Source organism: Schistocerca nitens, chromosome 8 (genome assembly GCF_023898315.1).
Source record: "Schistocerca nitens isolate TAMUIC-IGC-003100 chromosome 8, iqSchNite1.1, whole genome shotgun sequence".
Lineage (NCBI taxonomy): Eukaryota > Metazoa > Arthropoda > Insecta > Orthoptera > Acrididae > Schistocerca > Schistocerca nitens.
Genome location: NC_064621.1, coordinates 279,758,183 through 279,780,362, shown reverse-complemented (window position 1 = coordinate 279,780,362; position 22,180 = coordinate 279,758,183). Strand labels below are relative to the sequence as shown.

The 22,180-nt window shown below is 41.9% G+C and overlaps 1 protein-coding gene across 1 annotated transcript in view; it reads left to right on the top strand.

The window, feature by feature from the left end:
- LOC126199522 (TNF receptor-associated factor 3) overlaps positions 1-22,180 on the top strand; it is a 327,738-nt gene that overhangs the window by 138,029 nt on the left and 167,529 nt on the right. The window contains exon 2 of the mRNA XM_049936443.1: positions 11,800-11,928. Coding sequence (XP_049792400.1) covers positions 11,854-11,928 — 75 coding nt within the window. The 5' untranslated portion in view covers positions 11,800-11,853. The remainder of the gene's footprint in view (positions 1-11,799; positions 11,929-22,180) is intronic.

Here is a 22,180-nt window from a genome sequence, read left to right as displayed (position 1 = left end):
CACTTCAGTTGAAATGCATAAAAAATGACAAATTCACCCATGGTAACATGCCGTACGCAAGAAAATGGCAGCGAATTCACGCGATATGCTATCGTTCGTGATAGTTTACAAAACATATAGCTCGTATATGTGACTGTAGGCTTTCCCGCCGTAAACTGTTGATGAAGGTTACTCGGGTCTCCAGCCGGGTGGTAGAGTTATCTCGCGACGTTTCGGGAATTGTCTTACTAACCATCTTCTGGCGGAGTGTCGAGATTCGCGTCGAGCGGGCTATTTATATGCGCTGTCACCCCCCTCCACTAGCCCGAAACGTCGCGAGATATCATCGCTACCACCCGGCTGGAGACCCGAGAAACCTTCATCAACATATAGCTCGTGTTGATTTGACAGATAATTAGTCCACTTACGATGGTAGAAGTACACCGACTATCTGCCAAATTATACGTGATAGAAATAGCACAGAAGGTGGCCAGAAAATAGGACAACAGTGTTTCCTCACGCACAGACTAACATTTTCTTTGAGCGCCTAAGATAACATACAGTGACGTTATACCTAACCACAGTCAACGCAGAGAAGAATACTATACAAACGAGCACTGCGTTTTACCGACGTCTAAGACAGAGATACTACGAAGTCAGTCTCTTTCCTCTAACTACCCAAGCAACGCAATGATATATCATTAGCTATAAATATTGTAACATGACAAGGACGGCATGCAATACAAATCGAAACGGCACGAAGTGTACTACATGCTTCACTGTATCAATGATCAGCATTTCCACGCAACTGCACAGGTTATGTAGGAGTAACACCATCTGCATTCTCTATGTAAGGAGAGATTATATAGCGCATTTCTCATTCGGGTAGTGGTTTTGGATGTTGTTTGTTTGTAATATACCATCCAGAAACATTAATGTGACCACCTGCCAAAGGTTGAATAAACACCTCTTGCGGCACGGACAGCTGCGAGACGTACATGAAGATGGTCAATGAGGTTATGGAAGGTGGCGACCAGGATGTGTGTGGGGTGGGGGTGGGGGGCGGGGGCTTGCCGGTCCAGTGCCTTGGCCAGCGGCGCTAGGTTTCTCGGCTGAGGATCTCCAGTGCGTACAACCCGATCGAAGTGGTCCCACACTTTATCTATCAGGTTTAAGTGTGGGGAGGTCCGTGTCCATGGAAGTACGGGAAATTCCTCCTGGCTTTCTTCGAACCACACACGTACATTGCGAGCTATGTGACACGCTCCTTTGCCTGCTTGTACATCAAAGCGTGCCGAGGAAAGGCAGACTGCATGAATGGATGGACATGGTGGTCAAGGATAGATGCGCACTTTTGGTGTTCCATTGTGCCTTCCCGTAAGACTAAATCACTAAGGGAATGCCACCAAAATATTTTCCAGACCATAACTAATGCAGGGTGTTTCCTATGAGACTTTTCACGCCATACAGGCCAACAGCCGGAGCATAAAATGTTATTAATCTGCAGAGGCCGCCTGTAGTCACTCAGTAGACATTGGTGCACCCAGCGGCAATACTGGACTCAGTAGCGGTACCACGTTGTGCGTTGAAACTAGTCCCGAGTGTGCGTACAGCATCATTTTGGACTAACATTGTATGCGGAGGCTAGGACGATAGTGACCACTACCAAACTGCCTTCGTCACGTGGACCCAGCACCTCGCGTGCTGGTGTGAGGTGCCATTGGGTACAATACGCAGCCACCTCTGGTTCACATAACCGTAATTTGGGCAGCAGGTGTCACATTTCTGATGTCTTATGGTCAGGTGGCTGTACCCTATTTATACGGTCCGTTATCTTTCATCAAGGTAATGCAAGATATGGGAGCAGAACTGTGTACTAAATTTTGCACCAGTGTAGTTCCCAACCATCGATTACGAGGGCGTGCCTCCACATTTTTTTAGTGAAAACTCTTGAAGTTTTTTAAATAAAACAAACTTTATTAACATTCGACATCTCATTCTTCGTGGCTACATATTTGCGGCCGTCTGCCGCTAGGGAACTCTGAACTGTACTGTGTAAGTGGGGGTTTGTAATCTATGTTTGGTGCGTGGGAAACAGTGTCTGTAATCGGGTTTCCAACGGTAGAAGAGTTCGTCTACACTTGGAGCATCCTGTGCGTCACCATGACAATGCCATACCACACACGAGCGCTGTGACATCCCTGCGCTTCGCCGTCAGCGATCGTTCTCCATACAGTCCCGACTTCACTCCATCTCAATCTGTTTGCAGCACTCAAAGATCACCTTCCAGAACTTCACTTTGGCAATGATGAAGCGGTTCGAAGAGAGTCGAGGTTGTGACACCGTCAACAACGTCAAGTTACGGTATCAACAATTTGGTCTCTCCTTGGGAAAAAAGTGTTCGTATTCAGTGTGGCTTTTTTGAGAAATAAATATGTTGACCTTAAGCATAAATCTGTAGAATGTTAATAGCTTTCATTTTATTTAAAAATCCTAACGAGTTTTCACAAAAAAAAATTCAGAGGAAGTACATTGCAGCTTGCTGTCTTATTTTAATCAAGTACCCTTCCCACTAACCTTCATTCGAAAAGTAATTAAAACTTTTTATTCGTTCAATTTTAGTGGCCAGCAGTGTACTTAGGTCATGGAAGAGTGATAATTGCTGCATTAATTTCTACTTAAGGTTTCTAATTAAAGGACGAAATTTTATATGTGTAGTTTATATCTGCTCCACTAATCTGTCATATTAGAATCTCCGTGGAAATCAATGGTAATTTCGTATCTAACCGTATCCTCAGCGATTTCGGTATTAATTTTAAGACTTCCTCTGTGAAAATCGTATGTCTCTATCTCTGGAACAACTTATTTTACTGTTACGTTTTGAATGTTTTGATTTTCCCTTGCTCTCTTACGTACTAACTATAATTGGTCTCTCGATACGTCATCTATTGCAATTATTTCTTCTTGAGGTGACGAAAATCCGCAGGTGCCTAACTGTGAAGAAAATGAGAATAGGGATTAACTCTACAGGAGCATTTGCGTTTGGTGTCGTGTCACCAGCCTGTCATTCGTAACAGATCATGTGGCTCTCGGCAGCCTCCTTTGCATTTAGTGATTAATACAAACAAGGGTTTGGCTTGCTACTTTCTATTGATCAACACTTATGAGAAAAGTGTGCAGAGATAAGATCTCGTATCACATTCTGTAAATATGTCACTCGTGTGATAATACACACCGCGGTATGATAATGCCAGTACTGACGTCACTGTTTCTGAGAAGTGTTTAGTGGCCTCACGTGCTCTACTGATATTCAATTGATTGAAGATGGCACACGTAACTGACATGATACAACACGTAATACTAAGGAAAATAGCTCTTTTTCTCGTTAGTTCTACACGTAATCTTTGGATTTGTCTATTATCTTTTTTACCTATTTGTACTGTCAGTATCATTTATACCTTACACCCAGGTTCACATAGACTCTTAGAGCGATGTGATTTCTTGGGCTGGGACACCTGACTCTTTATAAGTTGTAACATTTGTTTCCTCTTCCCTCGGCAACACCATGTCAGTTACTGTACGTAAAGTTGTATCTCCAATACGACTAGTCTGATTAGCGTTATGTTAGTGGATTTGAAAGTGTTTTACGTGGACGTATTAATAACGGAGTAAAAAGTAAAGAAGATGGGAAATTTCTTAAATCGGAGACAGGACTGATTTTAACGGAAATAATTGATACACCACAGTGTGGGAAGTATTCACAGTGAGCTGTAAGATGGGAATGAAAAAGAAGACACAATGGACGAAGAAGAACAAGATAAGGAGACAGGTATTATGGGAATAAAGGAAGCCACACACACACTGAAAAGTGTTAAAGCAGCAGGAGTGGATGAGGAGACCTTTTTTGAGTCCAGGTCCTGTCCTTTGCCAATATTCCCACCTCGGAGCATCAGCTGCACACAACTTCGTTAGTTATTTGCTGGATGTATTCCAGTCTCCGCCTAGTCTCTAGTTTTTACGCTCTACGACTCCCTCTAGTACTATGCAAGATATTCCCTGATGTCTTAACACATATACTGTCATCCTGTCCCTTCCTCCTGTCGGAATCTTGCTTATGTTCCCTTCTTCGCCCGTCTACGGAGAATCTCGTCATTTCTTACCTTACCAGACAACGTAATTTTCAACATTCTTCTGTTACCCCTCAACTCAAAGGAGTCGAATCGCTTCCATTGCAATTTTCCCAGAGTCCGTAATTCACTGCTATACAACGCTGTGCTCCAAACATACATTCTCAATTTTTTTCTGCTGAAATTAAATTTTAAATGTGCAACCGTATATCGAGTTAATCTTTCGAGTTTTTTAACAACAATCACATCACGCAATTATATTTCAATGCCTAACGTGTCCCAGATACACACAAATAGCTGTGAAAATACAGCCCAGTTTCCCGTCAGAATGTCAGGGAATGGCGGAAGGGGCGGGGTCGACTTGGAAATTTGACTTTTGTGGGTGACGTTCTATCAGTGCAGATTTTTAAAATGTAAGTTCTTATCAAGAACGTTATTTTCAAAACTCTGACTAATGCTTACGGTAAAGCGCTGTACTCGCACTCCCAATTACAATCCTTCAATGACGACATAAGCCTAGAGGAACTTTTTAAACCTTGGAAGCAACACTCTCGAAACTATTGGCACTTCATAAAAACGTAAAACACGTTAAATATGTAAACCTCTCATGAACAGGCTGCTACTATCCCTAAAGAGGAAGGCTTCGTAACACACACAGAACGTACGTTACAATGTTCCTGCAACTGATGGCCTATACACGAATCACTAATAGTTTTCACGTTTCTTACAAGGGGTGTGTTATTCGTGACTTCATTAGGAACGAGGCGCTGATGGCTCTGTAGGATAATAAAGTGTCTGATCCGGGAATAATTGGGAGTATACAATACGCAACGTGAGTACTGAGAAGAGTGCTTACAAATATCTGATGCCAGAAAACCAACAACCTGTATCACTCCTTTACCATTTGGTCGAATCCTTACTGTGTGAAAACCAGCACACGATGCTAAACAGCCTTCGCCGTGTGGACCCTGGAGACGTATTATAAATGAGCTATGTTGAAACGACACAGACGAATACATTTCATTATAAACAAACTTCTGTTACCAGTGGCAGGGAATTCAATGTTTCATTGCCTCTTTAGAGGCCCTTGCGTTTGACTGTGAATGTAGGACCTCTATCATTGTCTGTCTCTTCCCCGCTCCTCTCCTTCTTTAAATACATTGTGACGGTTCAAAGTATTTGATGATATTTGCCCTCACTGTAATTTGATGCCTTAACTTGTTGACTCGACATCTGAGTGTATATTGTTGTTGTTTAAACGTATGTTGTAGAGTGCGTCTGCAGGATTACGAAGTGATTAAAAACCACGCATCGGAACACCGAATGGCAAATATGTTGCACGCCGCCGCTGTGCTCTAGAACATGAATGGGCAGACATCTTTCATAATACCTAATTGTTAATAGTAATGGTAGGCCTGTACATTTGTTTACTTTAACGGTTCCAGAAAGTTTTAATGTTGGTCTTAAGGGCAGCTGCAGTTGAGATGGGCTTGGAGTAGCACTCACCATTTACCTTTGGATGCTCATGGGGTCATTGTATATACTAACTACAGCTGTCTGGTAGTTCAGACGAAGTTGGGAGCAAGTCGCAGATGTATGTCAACTATGAAGAGTGTGATTACCGCGAAATTTTGTCGGGTCCTCGAGTTTGCCAGCTTTAAATTACAGTAAACTGGGTTGTGCTTATTATTGTCAGTTCGTTTTTAATGCCGGATAGCACTACTAGTGAGGGAAGATATTACGAAATAGCTGTATAAAGAGGACGGGATTATATGTGTTGTTAGATCACTGCAGCACAGGGTTTTTATCGTTGTATCTTGAACAATAAAGTATTATTGGTATTTTTTATGTGAAGATTTGCTGCAATCGGGCAGTGAACCGATACGTTCCGTTTCTAGTGGCGTAATTGAGTGGTTGCTGTATTTATGTTGGAATTTGTTATCCTCTACCGTAATAGAGTGGCTGCAGTACATGTATTGAGGATTTGGCATCCATTAAATCAACGGAGTGATTGCTCTACGTGTATGGGACATTGTTGTGGTCATTTGCATTAAGCGAGGTATTGACTTAATTGGAGTATACTTTGATTAACAAGCACTAGATGCTTTTAAAACTGAAATTCTCTTTGGTCATAAAGCGTGTGTTTCTCGAAAATTCACAAAAGATGTTTCCCGGAATTATTTAACATTTGGACCCTATCGGAATCATCAAAGCGAGCTTTGTACAGGGATTACCATTACTTGCAGAATTATTGTGCCGAGTGATCATTTATTTTCGGGAACTTTAGTAGCACATATTTGCCACCACCTGAAGAGGCAGAACTTTGCTTTGATTGTGAAATGACAGAGCCTAAATCTGTGGTGGAGAGTAAGTTCTTTTGTTTGTATTTTTTCGGATTTCGGTATTGTTCTCGTCTGGGGATTAGCTTTTCTGGCGCTCATACACAGCCGAAGATCGAAAGAAAATAAGAATCAAATAAATCTGGTTGTTAGTAAAAATTTGACACAGAGATCACAAATCTTTAGTTTGAAGCAAAAAGAAAAGAAATGGAATTCACAACGAATTAATTTGGAGCCTCAAAGAAACAAGAAATAAAAGAAAAGACATTTTAAAATCAAGCAAAGGACACAAAAAAGCAAAGGTATGATATTTCCTGTTACCTGCATTGGAGAAAAATAAAAACTTTCCTGTTGGGTTCAAATGGCTCTGAGCAGTATGGGACTTAACATCTGAGGTCATCAGTCCCCTGGACTTAGAACTACTTAAACCTAACTAACATAAGGACATCACACACATCCATGCCCGGGATTCGCACCTGCGACTGTAGCACCAGCGCGGTTCCGGACTGAAGCGCCTAGAAACGCTGGGCCACTACGCCGGCTTCCTGTTAGGGAATAACAGTTCAGAGATAATGATTACAGATGTTATGTCCAACTAGGTAGGTGTAGTCTGTTAAACTTCATTTTCTTGAAAGAGCTAGAACCTGAAAAATACTTAATCAGTGTAGACGTATATAAAAAAGGAATACTTGACAGTAATTTTATAATACGAAAAGCAATACAGAGAAGTATACACTAATGGGAAAAAATCGCAACATAAAGAAGAAGTTGTGTGACATAAATGAAATTTGGTAGGTATGTTCTACGTCTGAAACATGGTGTCTATTCAAATTTCGCACCAGTGGCATAAATTCAAGAGAGATAGGACAAACATTATATCGATGACTCGGCGGTGAATTTAATCATAAAATACGACAAAAGGAGGAAAGTCTGCAATTATTATGGCTATTTCGACCAACTGTATAAGTAAAATAAACTTCGCAGTCGTTTAGCTTCCTTAAAAATTTAACTGTTTGCTTAGGGAAATGCTTGTGTAAATAATAGTTGTATGTATTTTTAACGGAAGTCAGCGATGTAGTTACGGTCAAACTACGTAGCGCTACTGGGTGTATAATTAAATTAAAAATAACTATATGTGAGTTATTACTGCTGCATATCGCATTGACTCATAAGAAGTGAAATTATACATGCTTGCTAACTTGGAATCTGGACTAGGCTCTAGATTAAAATCTGTAACAATTTGTTCATTTTAAGCAGTACTAGTCTACGAGGCTTTCATGTATTACATGAATACATTTAGTTCGTCTCAATTTCTATGAATAATTAAGCTGTAAAAACGAAGTTAATGCATAACTTCATTTCTGTAATAATTTATGGATGATGTTGCACCATTAAGTATAAAAGAAAAAGCATTAGTACTGATATGTCGTATTGGAGTCTGCACTGAGTGAAATTCGGAATTTAATATCAGAAATTCTAAAACGTACATGCAGCATCCTAACGATGTCTGTATTTTTTTACTACGTATACGTCAGGTTGCATGTATGTACATATCTGAAATGTGTGCTAGAAAGTAGAAATATAGGATTGATACCAGCAAGTCTTTTACTTATCACTTACGCATACAATCGTTGATTATTCACCGAAATGCTTCACGCAGTATTATATACTGTAGGTGTTCAGTGTATTATGTTGGCCTTTATATTGTTAACACTGTCAGGAATATTCTCATAGACAGATCACATGCCGGCCGAAGTGGCCGCGCGGTTCTGACGCTGCAGTCTGGAACCGCGAGACCGCTACGGTCGCAGGTTCGAATCCTGCCTCGGGCATGGATGTGGGTGATGTCCTTAGGTTAGTTAGGTTTAACTAGTTCTAAGTTCTAGGGGACTAATGACCTCAGCAGTTGAGTCCCATAGCGCTCAGAGCCATTTTTTTTTTTTTTTTGAACAGATCACATGCAGACGTACTACACTATGCACGCAGTACGGGAGGTATCAACCACATTATTCCTTAATGGTACATCATCTTTCAGTTTTTCTCATTTATTCTCTATGAACTCCCTTGCTATAACTGCCCATTTCTTTCTGAGTCTTTCTCAAGGTGCTTTTCCAGTGAAACTTTCAGAATGTACTCTCTCCTTCTCCATGCTCATCATGTACCCATATCACATCAGTAATGTCGTTTTTCTATTTTTTTATGATGTTTCAAGCCACATCCACAATCAGTTCTATGCAGATGGAGGAGCGATTCTTTCGTTACTCAGGATGGCGTACCTCTTCTCACATACAGGCGTCGTGCACTCGATTGGCGAGCAAGGAGTCAGAAGAGCCTACAGCAAGATTGGAGGATTTCAGTAAAACTCTGCAACGGTCTCAACCAGTCAGAGATGTGTGCTCTCGTCCAGTTGGTGCTGCCTGTCTTCGACCCACGGCGTCTCTACAGGATGAGTCACTATTGCCACCAAGAATAACTCCGAAAGTATGATAGAAGCTGAAAAGTTTGTGGGATAAATGTTGCACGGGACGACGTGGGCCATACTATGACGTTGGGTTTTTGTTGCTAGGTGGGGTCGCTTAAGAGATGTGGTCAACTTTCTTTTTATTAATTGGATGCTATTGTTTGGTACTTGTTTTCTGATACCGGCTATCGAAGTGAATGCAATGATGTGTAACAGTAAAGTCTTTGAGGGTCAACGAAGGTCACAAAGGTAGCATGGACGTCCACTTACAGCAATCGTCACAAGGTTCCAGGCCGAAAAAGGGAGTGTTATGATTTGGGGAATGTTTTCGTGGTGTTCCATGGGTGATCTCATCATTCTGGGAGGCAGAATGAGCAGCATAAGTGTGCATCTATCGTTGGGGGCTATGTGCACCCCTAAATGCTTTTTTTTTTTTTTTTTTTTTTTGACACGATGGCATCTAACAACAGGACAATTCAAGGTTTCACATATGTTGCACGTCACACATCTCGCACGCCACTCACCTCGCACGTCACACACCTCGTGCGTGTTCCGAGTAGGACCTGAATGACTTTTACATACTCTCCTGTCCACGTAACTGCCCACATTTTAGGCCATCCATGAAACTGTAGGACCATCTTGATCAATCTGTTCGCGTCATGGATCCTCAACCGAGACACCTAGCTCGGCTGGCCATGGCACTGGAGTCGGCATGACCCCACGCGCCTATCGATACCTTCAGAAACTCACTGACTCTCTTCCTGCACCTCCGTACTTCAAAATTTGGGTATTTAGGTTATTGATAGGTGGTCTCCTTCATGTGACTGGACAGTGTATACTGCCGTTACGGTGCAAAAAATCCACACCGCCACGAGATGTCATCCTGTCTCGTGGCGGACAGTAACCATAATATTATGTAATTCTTATAAAAACGGATCCGCCAATATCTCTTCTGTGTCTTTTTATTAATTACTATTTGCGACAGATCCGTGGTGTCACCATCGGATCCACTCAAGGTGACTAATACATATAAGATTTCACAGAAACACTGTATACATAACTGAAGCATTAGAACATATCTTGCACCATATTAATAGAAGTTCATGATCTTTATAGACTTGCAAGCCACGTAGTGATGTTGCGTCACTTTATAATAAGAGGTGGCAAGGAACATTAGAACGTAAAAATTAAAATACTACAAATATAAAATGCAAATTATGTTGTGTTGACGTCCTAACTCACCAGTTGACTTAACACCACACTGGTCACTGAGCTACTACGATATTAGCACGAGTGAGACTACAAGCAGTTGTTTACATTGTGGTACTCGACAATCGATACGTACTCGCATAAATTTCAAACTAGATGTGCAACGAAAAAAAATGTTCAAATGTGTGTGAAATCTTATGGGACTTAACTGCCAAGGTCATCAGTCCCTAAGCTTACACACTACGTAACCTAAATTATCCTACGGACAAACACACACACACCCATGCCCGAGGGAGGACTTGAACCTCCGCCGGGACCAGCCGCACAGTCCATGACTGCAGCGCCTTAGACCGAGATGCCCAACGATATTAAATCTCTCTTCTCTCCAAAGTGATTCAAATTAGTTTTTTTCTATCATTTAGTGTAGATGCACATACTGTGTAGACATAAATAATCTGAACTATATTTTGATTGTAAATTTGCATTTCATGAATGACTGCATATTTTCAGAACGTAATTTTTCGTTAATTTGTGTTTTAAAAATGTTACCTAATGCTGTCAAAAATAATTTTAATGTGATCGGAGTTAAGAAACAATTTGTGTTTTGGCATCTGTGCTAATATCGTACTAGTTGAGTCGCTATTGTGGTGTTAGGTGAACGCGTAAGCTAGGACGTTAACACCACATGATTTGTGTTTTATATTTGCGTCGTTTTATGCTTGACATGCAGATCTTCCTTGCTACTTTTCATTGTAAAGTGACGCAACATCACTATGAGGTTTGGCTTGCAGGTTTCCAAAGATCATGAACTTCTGTTAATATGGTGCAAGGTACGTTCTAAAGCTTCAGTTACGTATACAGCGTTTATATGAAATCATATATGTATTAGCCACCTTGACTTTGAATGTCTGTTTCTTAAACTTGCAAATCCGATGATGACCGCACAGATTTGTCGAAACAATGGTATCAACCTTCGGTACCACACTGGTTAAGGGTTGCAGTTATCGACCGCGGTCCGTACTAGTATCGCTGGACCAGCGATGCAACAAGTCTCTACCGTGCGCTCGGCCACTCTTGCTGACGTCAAGTAAGAAAGTAGTATAGCTTTCAGCTGATAGGAAGCAACCTCTAACAAGGCTCTTAGTTAAAGTATGGCCTCTGTGATGCCTCTATAACTCTCTGTTTGTAATTACATTCCTCCTGACTATATAGACTCCTGTATCACCAGTTAAGTACAATATATTATTTTTCTCCAACGACTTCTATTTATTTTAGTCGTTGTGGACCCAGACCATGCAGCCAGCTCCTTATCGACTTCACTGGTAAACCTGCTGTATATGAAAATAAGAGATTTGTATGTTTCTATTTAGCATTGGCCACCAGTCATTCACATTGCCGACGATTCGTTCGTCGTCAACATAACAGAAACTGGCAGTAAGAAACAGATGTACAAGCAGTTTGTCGAAACAGATTCTTCAAGAATAATAAAACACTTCAAATTGCCCCCAACAGCTGACACAATGCCAAAAGTACATAAGTATACTATGTGTTCTTTATTGCATACCAAAAATACTAGCAGTGTGATATGTTGAAATTAATTTTGCAGGAGCCCCTACATTCCCACGTGTACTGAGATGGAGGGTACGATGATTTTCTGTAAACCGTGTACAACCCTGTGTTGCAGGGATCAGACGGCGGTCCTCACTGGACGTGAGTCCCTCGGCAGCGGCGCACCGACATGAGCGGCAACCCGTGGACGGCGGCGTCCGCCTGCCCCTACTGCGGCCGCCAGCTGCCTTCCTCGCACTTGCAGGTACTGTGACGTCAGTACTGCACTGCTCCAGCTGTTTGTCTCATAACATTTTGTCACGTGTTCTGTACCAACCAAACGGAAGCGACCAATAGTAGTAAGTGTTGCCTCACTTCTGGCATCATAGTACGGTCCCTCAAATGGCTCGGAGCACTATGGGACTTAACATTTAAGGTTATCAGTCTCCTAGACTTAGAACTACTTAAACCTAACTAACCTAAGGACATCACACACATCCATGCCCGAGGCAGGGTTCGAACCTCCGACCGTAGCAGCAGCGCTGTTCCGGACTGAAGCGCCTAGAACCGCTAGCCCACTACGGTCCCTCCTTTCTCCTTTCGACTACCTCGTGGACACCGATATACAAGGTGTACCGGTATGAAATGAGCGTTTTTTTGTTTTTTTTAATAGACTGAAACACTAATTTGGAATTGAAAAGTAAAAACATTTTATTCAAAGTACTGACCATTGCTTTCTATACATTTTGACCACCTTTCTGGCAATTTGTGGACACCACGCCAATAGAAATGTTCGTCTTTTGAAGCAAACCAATCAGACACCCAATTTTCGACTTCTTCGTAGGAATCGAAGTGTTCCTCAGTCACTGCGTCTCCCATTGATGAAAACAAATGCTATTCGGAAGGGGCCAAGTCTGGTGAATACGGCGGGTGGGGTAGCAGCTCCCAGCCAAGTGTTTTGATTGTATCCTGAACCAGTTATGCTTTGTGTGAATGTGCATTGTCGCGTAAAAAAATTACTTTGCCATATGTTCTGGCCCATTCTGGTCTTTTTTTCGATCAGTGAATAGTTCAAATAGATCATTTGTTGTCTGTAGCGATTATTATTCACAGTTTCACCATGTTTTAGAAGCTCATGATACACCACACCTTTCTGATACCACCAAACAAAGAGCATTGCCTTCTTGCCGAATCGATCTGGTTTTGCAGTCGATGTTGATGGTTGTCCCGGATTAACCCATTTTTCCCGTTTAGGATTCTTAAAATAAATCCATTTATCATTGCCAATAACGATTCGATGCTAAATTGATTTTCTTTCATGTCTTTGAAGCAAAATTTGACAATTGGTTTTTTGGTTTTCCATCTTTCATTCAATTCATGTGGCACCCATTTTCCACACTTTTGGATCTTTCCCATAGCTTTCAAACGGCCAGAAATTGTTTGTTGTGCAACATTTAGCATTGCTACCATTTGCTTCTGACTCAATGTATCATCTTCACCCAATATTGCTTGCGATTCGGCGTCTTCGAACGTTTTCGGTGGTCTTCCACGTTCTTCATTTCTTACATCAAAATCATTATTTCTGAAACGTTGAAACCATCTTTTGTATGTTGCTTCTGATAGAGCATGATCACCATATGCCCCTACAAACATTCGATGCGACTCCGCAGCACTTTTTTTTTCAAATGGAAACTAAATATTAAAGGTTTCCGCAAATCATCACTTTCTGGTACGAAATTCGACATTGTTAACACGATGAAGACATATGATGTTGTTTGTTGCATGACTTGATGTATACTAAATATCTTTGACGGATGTCATACCAACCAGACAAAAAAAATTAAGGCTCGTTCACAGCAAATGTTCCCTATTGACACATTTGTATGTGAACGCTCATTTAATACCGGTATATAGACGTAAGTGATCCCGGAGTTGAGAATCAAATAAATTCGCTCAATAATGGAAATTCATCGGGATCGGGTGAGATACCTGCGAGATTCTACAGAGATTATGTGTAAGCATTTGTTGCCCCTCTCGTAGGTAGTAGGATCAGTAAATGGAACCAAGCATTATGTCGTGACCGGATAACGAAAATCTCTACAAAAACCAACGAGGATTCCAGATGAACAGCGATCTTGCAAAAACCTACTCACTCTGTTCGTCCATGAAATCTAGGGCGCCGCGGACGATGGAGCCCAGGCTGATGACATTTTCCTCAACTTCTGGAAAGTATTCGATGCAGTTCTGCAGTGAACAAAATTTGAGTTTACTGAGTATCGGATTTGTAACTGCTTTCAGGACTTTCCAAGAGATAGAAGTTAATAACGTACTCTTAACGGGACATAATCTGGAGATATGAAGCGAAATTCTAGAGTACATCAATGGACTATATAGTGCCATTACTATTTATACTATGTAGGCTGACCAGGAACAATACCGACATAATTTCTCAGCGTGTTCAGGAATATTTCCCGAGACTTTTGGTGTAAGAGACCTGTGGTCTACAGTGGCTCGTTATAGATTGATTATATACAAGAGCTACTCGTTTATTAAGGTCTGGTCGGTCACGAAATGGAAATCACAGTGAAAATTAAAAATGTCCTGTTTACGACGCTTAGCATCACCTTCTAGCTACTTCTCTACATAGGGTGGTCAGAAACAGTCTGAAAAGCTTGTAAGAGTGTTACAGGGTAGGTAGTGCTGAGAAATAATTCTTACAAATAAAATTCGATTCGTTGCTTCAAAAATGGCTCTGAGCACTATGGGACTTAACATCTATGGTCATCAGTCCCCTAGAACTTAGAACTACTTGAACCTAACTAACCTAAGGACATCACACACGTCCTTGCCCGAGGCAGGATTCGAACCTGCGACGGTAGCAGCAGTGCGGTTCCGGACTGAAGCGCCTAGAACCGCTCGGCCACAGCTGCCGGCTACGTCGCTTTGTTTCCGAGTTATTTACCATCAAAGCTAGCCAACCACGTCATTGCGTGCGCAATTACAAGGGGCCCGCCAGAGACGATGTCGCCAAACGTGTTCTTCGCTTAGTTTCCTAAAACCGAACAAGAGAGCGACACACAAATTAGACAAGGGACGGTGGTAAAGATCGAACCCGAGCCAAAGGCTGAGCAATCTCGTGCACTGTCATCTGCACTATGAGATCAACCAATCGCCGTCCTGCTGCTTTTCATTATTCTTGCATATCCAGATTTCAGCTATAAATAGCCAACTACAGTGCGTTTGAGTGAGTTACCATCCAGCAGACCCGCACCAGTAAAAGTCACCATGTCTGTCTGCTGTCATCCAGTGAACTCTAATGGTGTCATGTACTGCTGCGAGTTTATGGGATGGTAACTCACTCAAATGTACTCCAGATGGCTATTTATAGCTGACATCTGGATATGCCAGAATAATAAAAAAACTACTTAGATAGCCACTGATTGCTGGTTTCAAATCCTTTCGTAATTAATCTACCGTCGCTGTGCACAACCTTTGTTTATGGAATCAAAGTTCATTAAGTGACAGAAAATGTATCTGGCAGAGAGTTGCATTTGGCTCGTAACGTCCTGATTGGCTAACGCCTGCGCTAATTAACGGCACAAAGTATCGAATTCTTCTCTTAACTATTGTTTCTCAGGACAACACCTTACAAGATTTTTAGACCGTTACTAATCATCCAGTACATCCGCCATTCAGACTTACATTTGCTGTGGCGTTGTACCAACTTTACAATAACTTACTCTTAGAAATCAGTCACTAGTGCTTTCCGCCAATTCTCTATGATAGTCTGCAGGCCATTGTTAGTGCCAAAATGCTGTCATCATTGCCAGAGGTTGATATAAGCAGATTTGAAACTCATAGGGAATCATGTCCGGACTGGTGGGCTGATGGTGAGTGACCAAATACTTCCCATCGAAAACCCTGTTGCCATTTTATGATGAAGGGCCGACCTATGTGACCGAGCGGTTCTAGGCGCTTCAGTCCGGAACCGCGCTGTTGCTACGGTCGCAGGTTCGATTCCTGTCTCGGACTTGGATATTTGTGATGTCCTTAGATTGGTTAGGTTTAAGTAATTCTAAGTCCAGGGGACTGATGACCTCAGATGTTAAGTACCATAGTGCTTCGAGCCATCTGAACAATTTTTATGAAGAGGGAAGTGATTGACACGATACGTGGGCTGTATGAAATCGGGCAAAATCTCTCAGCTGGCACTCATACTTGGCGAGAGACACAATTTTCCAGGACACTTTACCTGCTCACTGTGCTCTCATAACTGAAAAGAGCGACGTGACGCGATCTGCAGGCATACTGGAGGTACCACCCAACACATCCGAGCGAAGCTGCATCGTATTTTTAGTATGGTTTCCATTTCGCGACCTATCGGACCTTAATAAACGAATAGCCATCGTCATGATGAATTATTTGGCTTTGTTGCTTTGTTTCCGTGAAAATACTTTCACAATAGTGAAAATACTTGTAATAATTAATCACGAAAGCATAGTAACACGAAAGTAATTGTTGTTTAATGAGGAATCCATCAGGAGTTGCATGTACCAAAACTTACACACCAGCATTAATAACAAAAGGACGTTCAGCATTGATCGTTGAAGCAGAAATCTTTATTTCCGTAGCAAATGGATTTCAATCACTGCGTGACCATCGTCAGTGCTAGTGTTAAAGCCGTATGGACTCGTAAATAGAAGCAGTAAAATTGCACTATCCTCACATGTCTGACGTGTACCCCTCATTGACATGTGCAGATGCCGCAGTTTTAGTGCTTGTATTTATCATTCCACAGGCCTTTAATACTAGCAGTAATGATGGTCACGCAGTGACTGAAATCGATTTGCTATAACACTAAATATTTCTACTTCCACGACCAATCCTGACCCCCTCTTGTTATTTACAAAAGTATTTGGTTATTCGTGGGTGCCTATGTAGAGGTGCGAAATAATTGTGGTAGCCGTCTTCCGAGAACAGCTGAGCATAGCGTGGCCGTGCCGCCTTTTAATTGTACCATTCAGAAAACCCACAGACGAGAAACACATAGGCCGACTCTCGTCACTAAACCTGTATACACAGCTATGTGTCACAATGTACGACTAACACTGCTGGAAAAACAAACCCGAGACGGAACATTGTAATACTGAATGCGACCTTGAGGACCAAGACTGAAGAAGACTATATTGTTGGCAACAGAAAGTACCGTGAGTCAACAGAGAGTGTTTATTTCCTGAGACACAGAGCACCTACCGTGGACTTTTCCACTGTTATGCGAATACTCGGATTTTCAATGCAATACCAATACAAGGGGTAATGAATCAAACGAAATCCAATTACTCAGCAACGAGAAACTAGAGGCCACGGGTCTCTTGTACCAAATTCTCGGAAAATGTCCCTGAACAACCTCCGAAAATTTGTCGGTGCAGTTCTGGTTGATCCTCTGTATAAATGGCCTTGCGAATAACGGAGGGAACTCCATAAGGCTTTTTCAGACAGTACTTCTGCCTATGCCAACGGCCTTGCCGCAGTGGTAGCACTGGTTCACGTCAGATCACCGAAAATAAGCGCTGTCGGGCTGGGCTAGCACTTGGATGAGTGACCATGCGGTCTCCCGAGCGCTCTTGGCAAGCGGGGTGCACTCAGCCCTTGTGAGGCAAACTGAGGAGTTACTTGATTGAGAAGTAGCGGCTCCTGTCTCGTAAACTGACATACGGCCGGGAGAGCAGTGTGCTGACCACATGCCCCTCCATATCCGCATACAGTAACGCCTGTCGCCTGAGGATGGAACGGCGGCCGGTCGGTACCGCTGGGCCTTCCAAGGCCTGTTCGGACGGAGTTTACTTTTGGCTATATGGACGCTGTAACGTAGTGACGCAGATAATCGGCATCTGGTACAGGGAGTCGCAGTTGCCACTGAACGTAAACAGATACATCATACTACGTGTAACCCGGTGAAGGGGTTCTTTACCGTTCAATTGTGTTAAAAACTCACTGTAAACAGAGACTGCCGTGAGATACCCAGGAGTGAACGTCTGGAGCGACCTAAAGGGGAATGACAACATAAAATGAATTGTAGGAAAAGCAGATGTCGGACTGAGTTTCATTGGGAAAATCATAAGAAAATGTAATACATCCACGAAGGAAGTGCTTTACAGAACAGTTTTCGACCGAGTCTTCAGCATCGTTTGTAAGTCTGGAACCTTTAATGAGAAGGGTTTACAGAACACATACAGAAGATCGACTGAAGAGCGGCACGTTCCTTCGTGGAATCTTTTATTTGGCTCAAGACAGTTACCGAGATGTTAAAAAAATACCAATAGGAGCCGCAACAAGAGAGACCAATTACGTGGGCCGCTGAATGGGCTGCTACTGATATTCCGAGAACGTTCATTCGAAGAAACGTAGGACAAAATAATATTGCTTCCTCTCACATATGTCTCACGAAACGACCACGGCCATATAATCACAGAAATTCCCACACACCATACGGGGATAGACGAGAGAATAGGGAAAATGATAGTGCTACGGGAGATTCCCCCCACCACAGTCCGTAAAGTGACCTGTGGAGTATGTATGTGAATAAAGAACACATGAAGTTCCCTTACTTCATCATCAAATTCTGGTATCATTTAGTTAACAAAACATCCGTTTAAGAGGGTAACACTCTAGAACGCAAGAAAAATCGTGATTCTCGTGATGATTCAAGTAAAATAAAAAAGTATTGCTACATCGGATGATATAGTTTTATTCTTTACACTTCTGTCTTTTATAAATCATTTTCGTTTTCACATGGGACGCTCCCTTTAACTGCTGCGCTAGGTGGCAGGGCGCCTTTGCAGCCGGAACATTGGTCATCTGCGGCAATTCGCGTTCCTCTCCTATTGGATCTATAACAAAATAATTTTTGTAAGTCACTTTCGATATATTTTCTATCAGAATTGATACGATAAGTGAAAAATGTTAATTTCTAACAAAACTGTGACGTGTTGAAATATATGTCGTATTCTTCGCCCACACAACGGAGACAAAAGGGTGCGTCGACTTCTGAAGGTATAGCAGAACGGCCATGTACGCTAATAGTATTTGCCATTCTCAAGTTATATTTGCCACCAATTTGAAAAATAATGTTTCCAAAAGAACGCGCTTTAAGTCTTGCGCTATACGTTTTGAGGTTAAATTGAACGTTCCGCTAGTAACGATCTCCAGACAGTACAGAACTCCTTCCAGATCCGAAAGTAGGTCTTCCTCCATATTCTTCGTGGCCATCGTGGTCCTGCTGGCCTCTTAGGCAGCGTCTGTCATCCACTGCTCTGCTCGCACGTAACGCTTTTCGCCTGTTTTTCTGCAGAAGTTGTAACGGGCTGATTCGATCTCTAGTTATAGCGTGTTAGTACTCGTAGGTTCCATAGTGTTCGTTAGGATGCCACACTGGCCGCAGTGTCGACGATTTTTTTCCTGCTGGAACTGGAGACTTCCATTACAGCACTAGTGGCTGCTGCATCGCGGTCGCGAAGTGCGGCCGTGGCAGTTTCAGATGAGTTTTTAACAGTAATATATATACTATATATATGCTGTAAACCGACTCGTGCCACATCATTTCGGTAAAAAAAAAAAAAAACATTCAAATGATCTGTATAACATAACAACTAATACTATTCTGGGGAACTGCGGAAATAACCTCTGGATCAATTGTTCGTCCCATTAAAAGAATTAATTTAAAAGTCCTCAGTGCATTGACAAATCTGGTTCGATAATCGGTAAGCTCGTATAAATACCACGCGAAGTACTGTAATTTACCAATTAACAACCTCAAAGCAAGGAAAAACTTTATGTGTGCTGGAATGTGAAGGAAAACTGGCTGTTAAGTGTGCAGACGAGTACAATTTAGTAAGCGTCCACTGCACAGTATTTGCTTGCTTCTTGAAAACGTATCTAAATGATTCCGTGGGTTAGTTAAACATATTATTCTTATTGTTCGCTTTTGTGCGAATAATATTTTTCTTCTAGATGATGACTTACCACAGAAAATATTCTGTAAGCTATTGTTGACTGGAAATATGCAAAATATGTCAGGAAATTAATACGCTTGTTTCCAAAGTCAGCAATTATAATAAGAAGAAAAGTAGATGAACATAATTGTTTGAGAAGCTCAGTAATATGCTTCTTCCAGTTAAAGTTTTCATCAGTTTGTACACCCAAAAAATTGAACCATGCTCTCGCATTTCCTGAGTCCTGCTCATGTGCTGCATCAGTTGTTGATATGACACGATTTGTTGTGCAGAAATGAATGTAGTCTGTGTTTTCAATATTTAGGTAGCGTCCATGTTCAGAAAACCACTTAACAATTCCTTGGAAAATATGTTTTACCTGTTCTTCTGCTGCTTCACCTCTCTTATTGTGACATTGCTCCGTATATACTGATAGAAAAAAAAAACGCAGCACTATAAAATAATTAATGTAGAGTAGTGAAATTTCGCGAATAGAATTTTCTAGGTAACATACTTAAGTGATTAACATTGCAAGATCGCAGATTAATGTACACTCTTTGACATAAAACTTGACCGGCGGCCGGCCGCTTCAGAGGCTAAGTCCGCGCCGATCGCGACATGGGACAAAAAAACTGGCCAACTCGCTAATTCTCTAAGTCCGGTTATCTGCACAATCTGGCAACACTGTAGACTGCGGCACTTCCTGGAGGAAAACTTGTCCCATGATAGAGAATCTCTAGGCTGATTACGCCTGTGGTCTAGCGGTAGCGTGCGTTGTTTCTGTTCATAATGTCAGTGGATCGAGAGCAGCTGGCATAAAATATTTTTATAGCCTCTTCTGTCTGTATGCTGAAGACGTGAATGTAATGGTAGCGCAGATTCAATCTATTTCGCTTTGTGACACACCGATATCAAAATTTTATCCAGTAACGATTTTGCGGCAGATTTCCTGCAGACTGTCCTCCTCTGGACGCCGTATGCGGCAAAGCTCCGGGATCCATTTGCTGGCTACTGGCAGCGGCCGTGGCGACAGCAGCGGCGCTGCACTCCCCCGTTCTTTATCGAAAGCGCCTGCTACCGCTCATCGCTTTTGATGATTTAAAACGCTTTATTATTAAATGTTGCTCCACAGAAAATTTCTACAATTTCCATTCACGCTCAAAAGCAACGGAGACAGACGCCCTGATTAGTAGGCGGGTATTATATTACATTAATCGGCAAGAGCTGAGTATGGCCCGAAATTAATTTTATAGACTGGGACGAAATTAAACCACCTCACTACATTCGATGAATTTATAAATGCTTCATACCTCGTTTCTTTTCCTTTCAAACTCAATTATTTCTGCAACTTTTGGTCAATGTTTGGATGTTTTCGTCAAGCCAGAGTGAGCGTCTGTGGTGTAAAGTGTATTACAGTTCTTGTTTCATTCCTTATGGTAAGTCTATGCGATAAACTGTGTGACTACCTTGCAATGCATCGTCTGTAGCAGTGCAGGAACACTGCACATTTGGAGTTCCATGTATGGGTTCATGAAGTATTTATTGTTGATCGGAAGTGATAGTTAAGGTCATCAGATTTAAACCAGAAAAATTTGTCGTTTTGAAGGTTTCAGAGAACGGAAAGGAATTGCTAACGCCGGTGTTAGAAAACGTCTACAGTTAAATGCTATTGCAAAAATTTAGAAGAAGGGAACTATATTAATGAACATGTGCACTTCATAAACAACCTTCTGACATGTTAGACCTATATGACGAACAAAGCTCAAATTTATATCGTTGACAGTCGGTTTGAATCTTTTCAGGGTCTATTTTACAGTGAAGCACCTTGGAATTTGCAAAGCAGAAATCCATGATATTAACTTAATTTACTAAGTCGAAATCGGACGAAGATTGATGTTTAAAGGCATTCTTCAGATTTCGCATAAGAAATTTTTACTAGCAGTTTGCAATTCCATTAATTAAAATGGAAAATAAAAGGTTGTAGTCAGCGGCTTCTACCGTGATTCGAACTGCTATGTCTTATAGTACAAGCACTGCAACGCACAAGGGAACCTCTGAGCTAACGACACACTGGCGGCCAGAGGCGGAATATAGTCACTGCGATGTTTGCCTGAGCCTCAAAACGCAACCTTAAACACACGAACAGAGGAGGTGGAGATTACTGTTTTAACGTCCCGTCGACAACGATGTCATTAGAGACAGAGCACAAGCTCGGATTAGGGAAGGATGGGGAAGGAAATCGGCCGTGCTCTTCCTAAGGAACCATCCCGCCATTTGCCTGAAGCGATTTAGGGAAATCATTGAAAACCTAAATCAGGATGGCCGGGCGCGGGATTGCACCGTCGTCCTCCCGAATGCACACACAAACAGGTGTTACTTATGTGAAGAACGCCGTTCTTGGAGTCCAGAAATTAAATATACTTTCTAATTGTGTCATCTTGCAGTGGATTATATCGCACGAGTCTTCGATGTGGAAAACGAATGTCAAGTGAATTTAGCGAGGTACGCCGACCTACACCCGGAAGT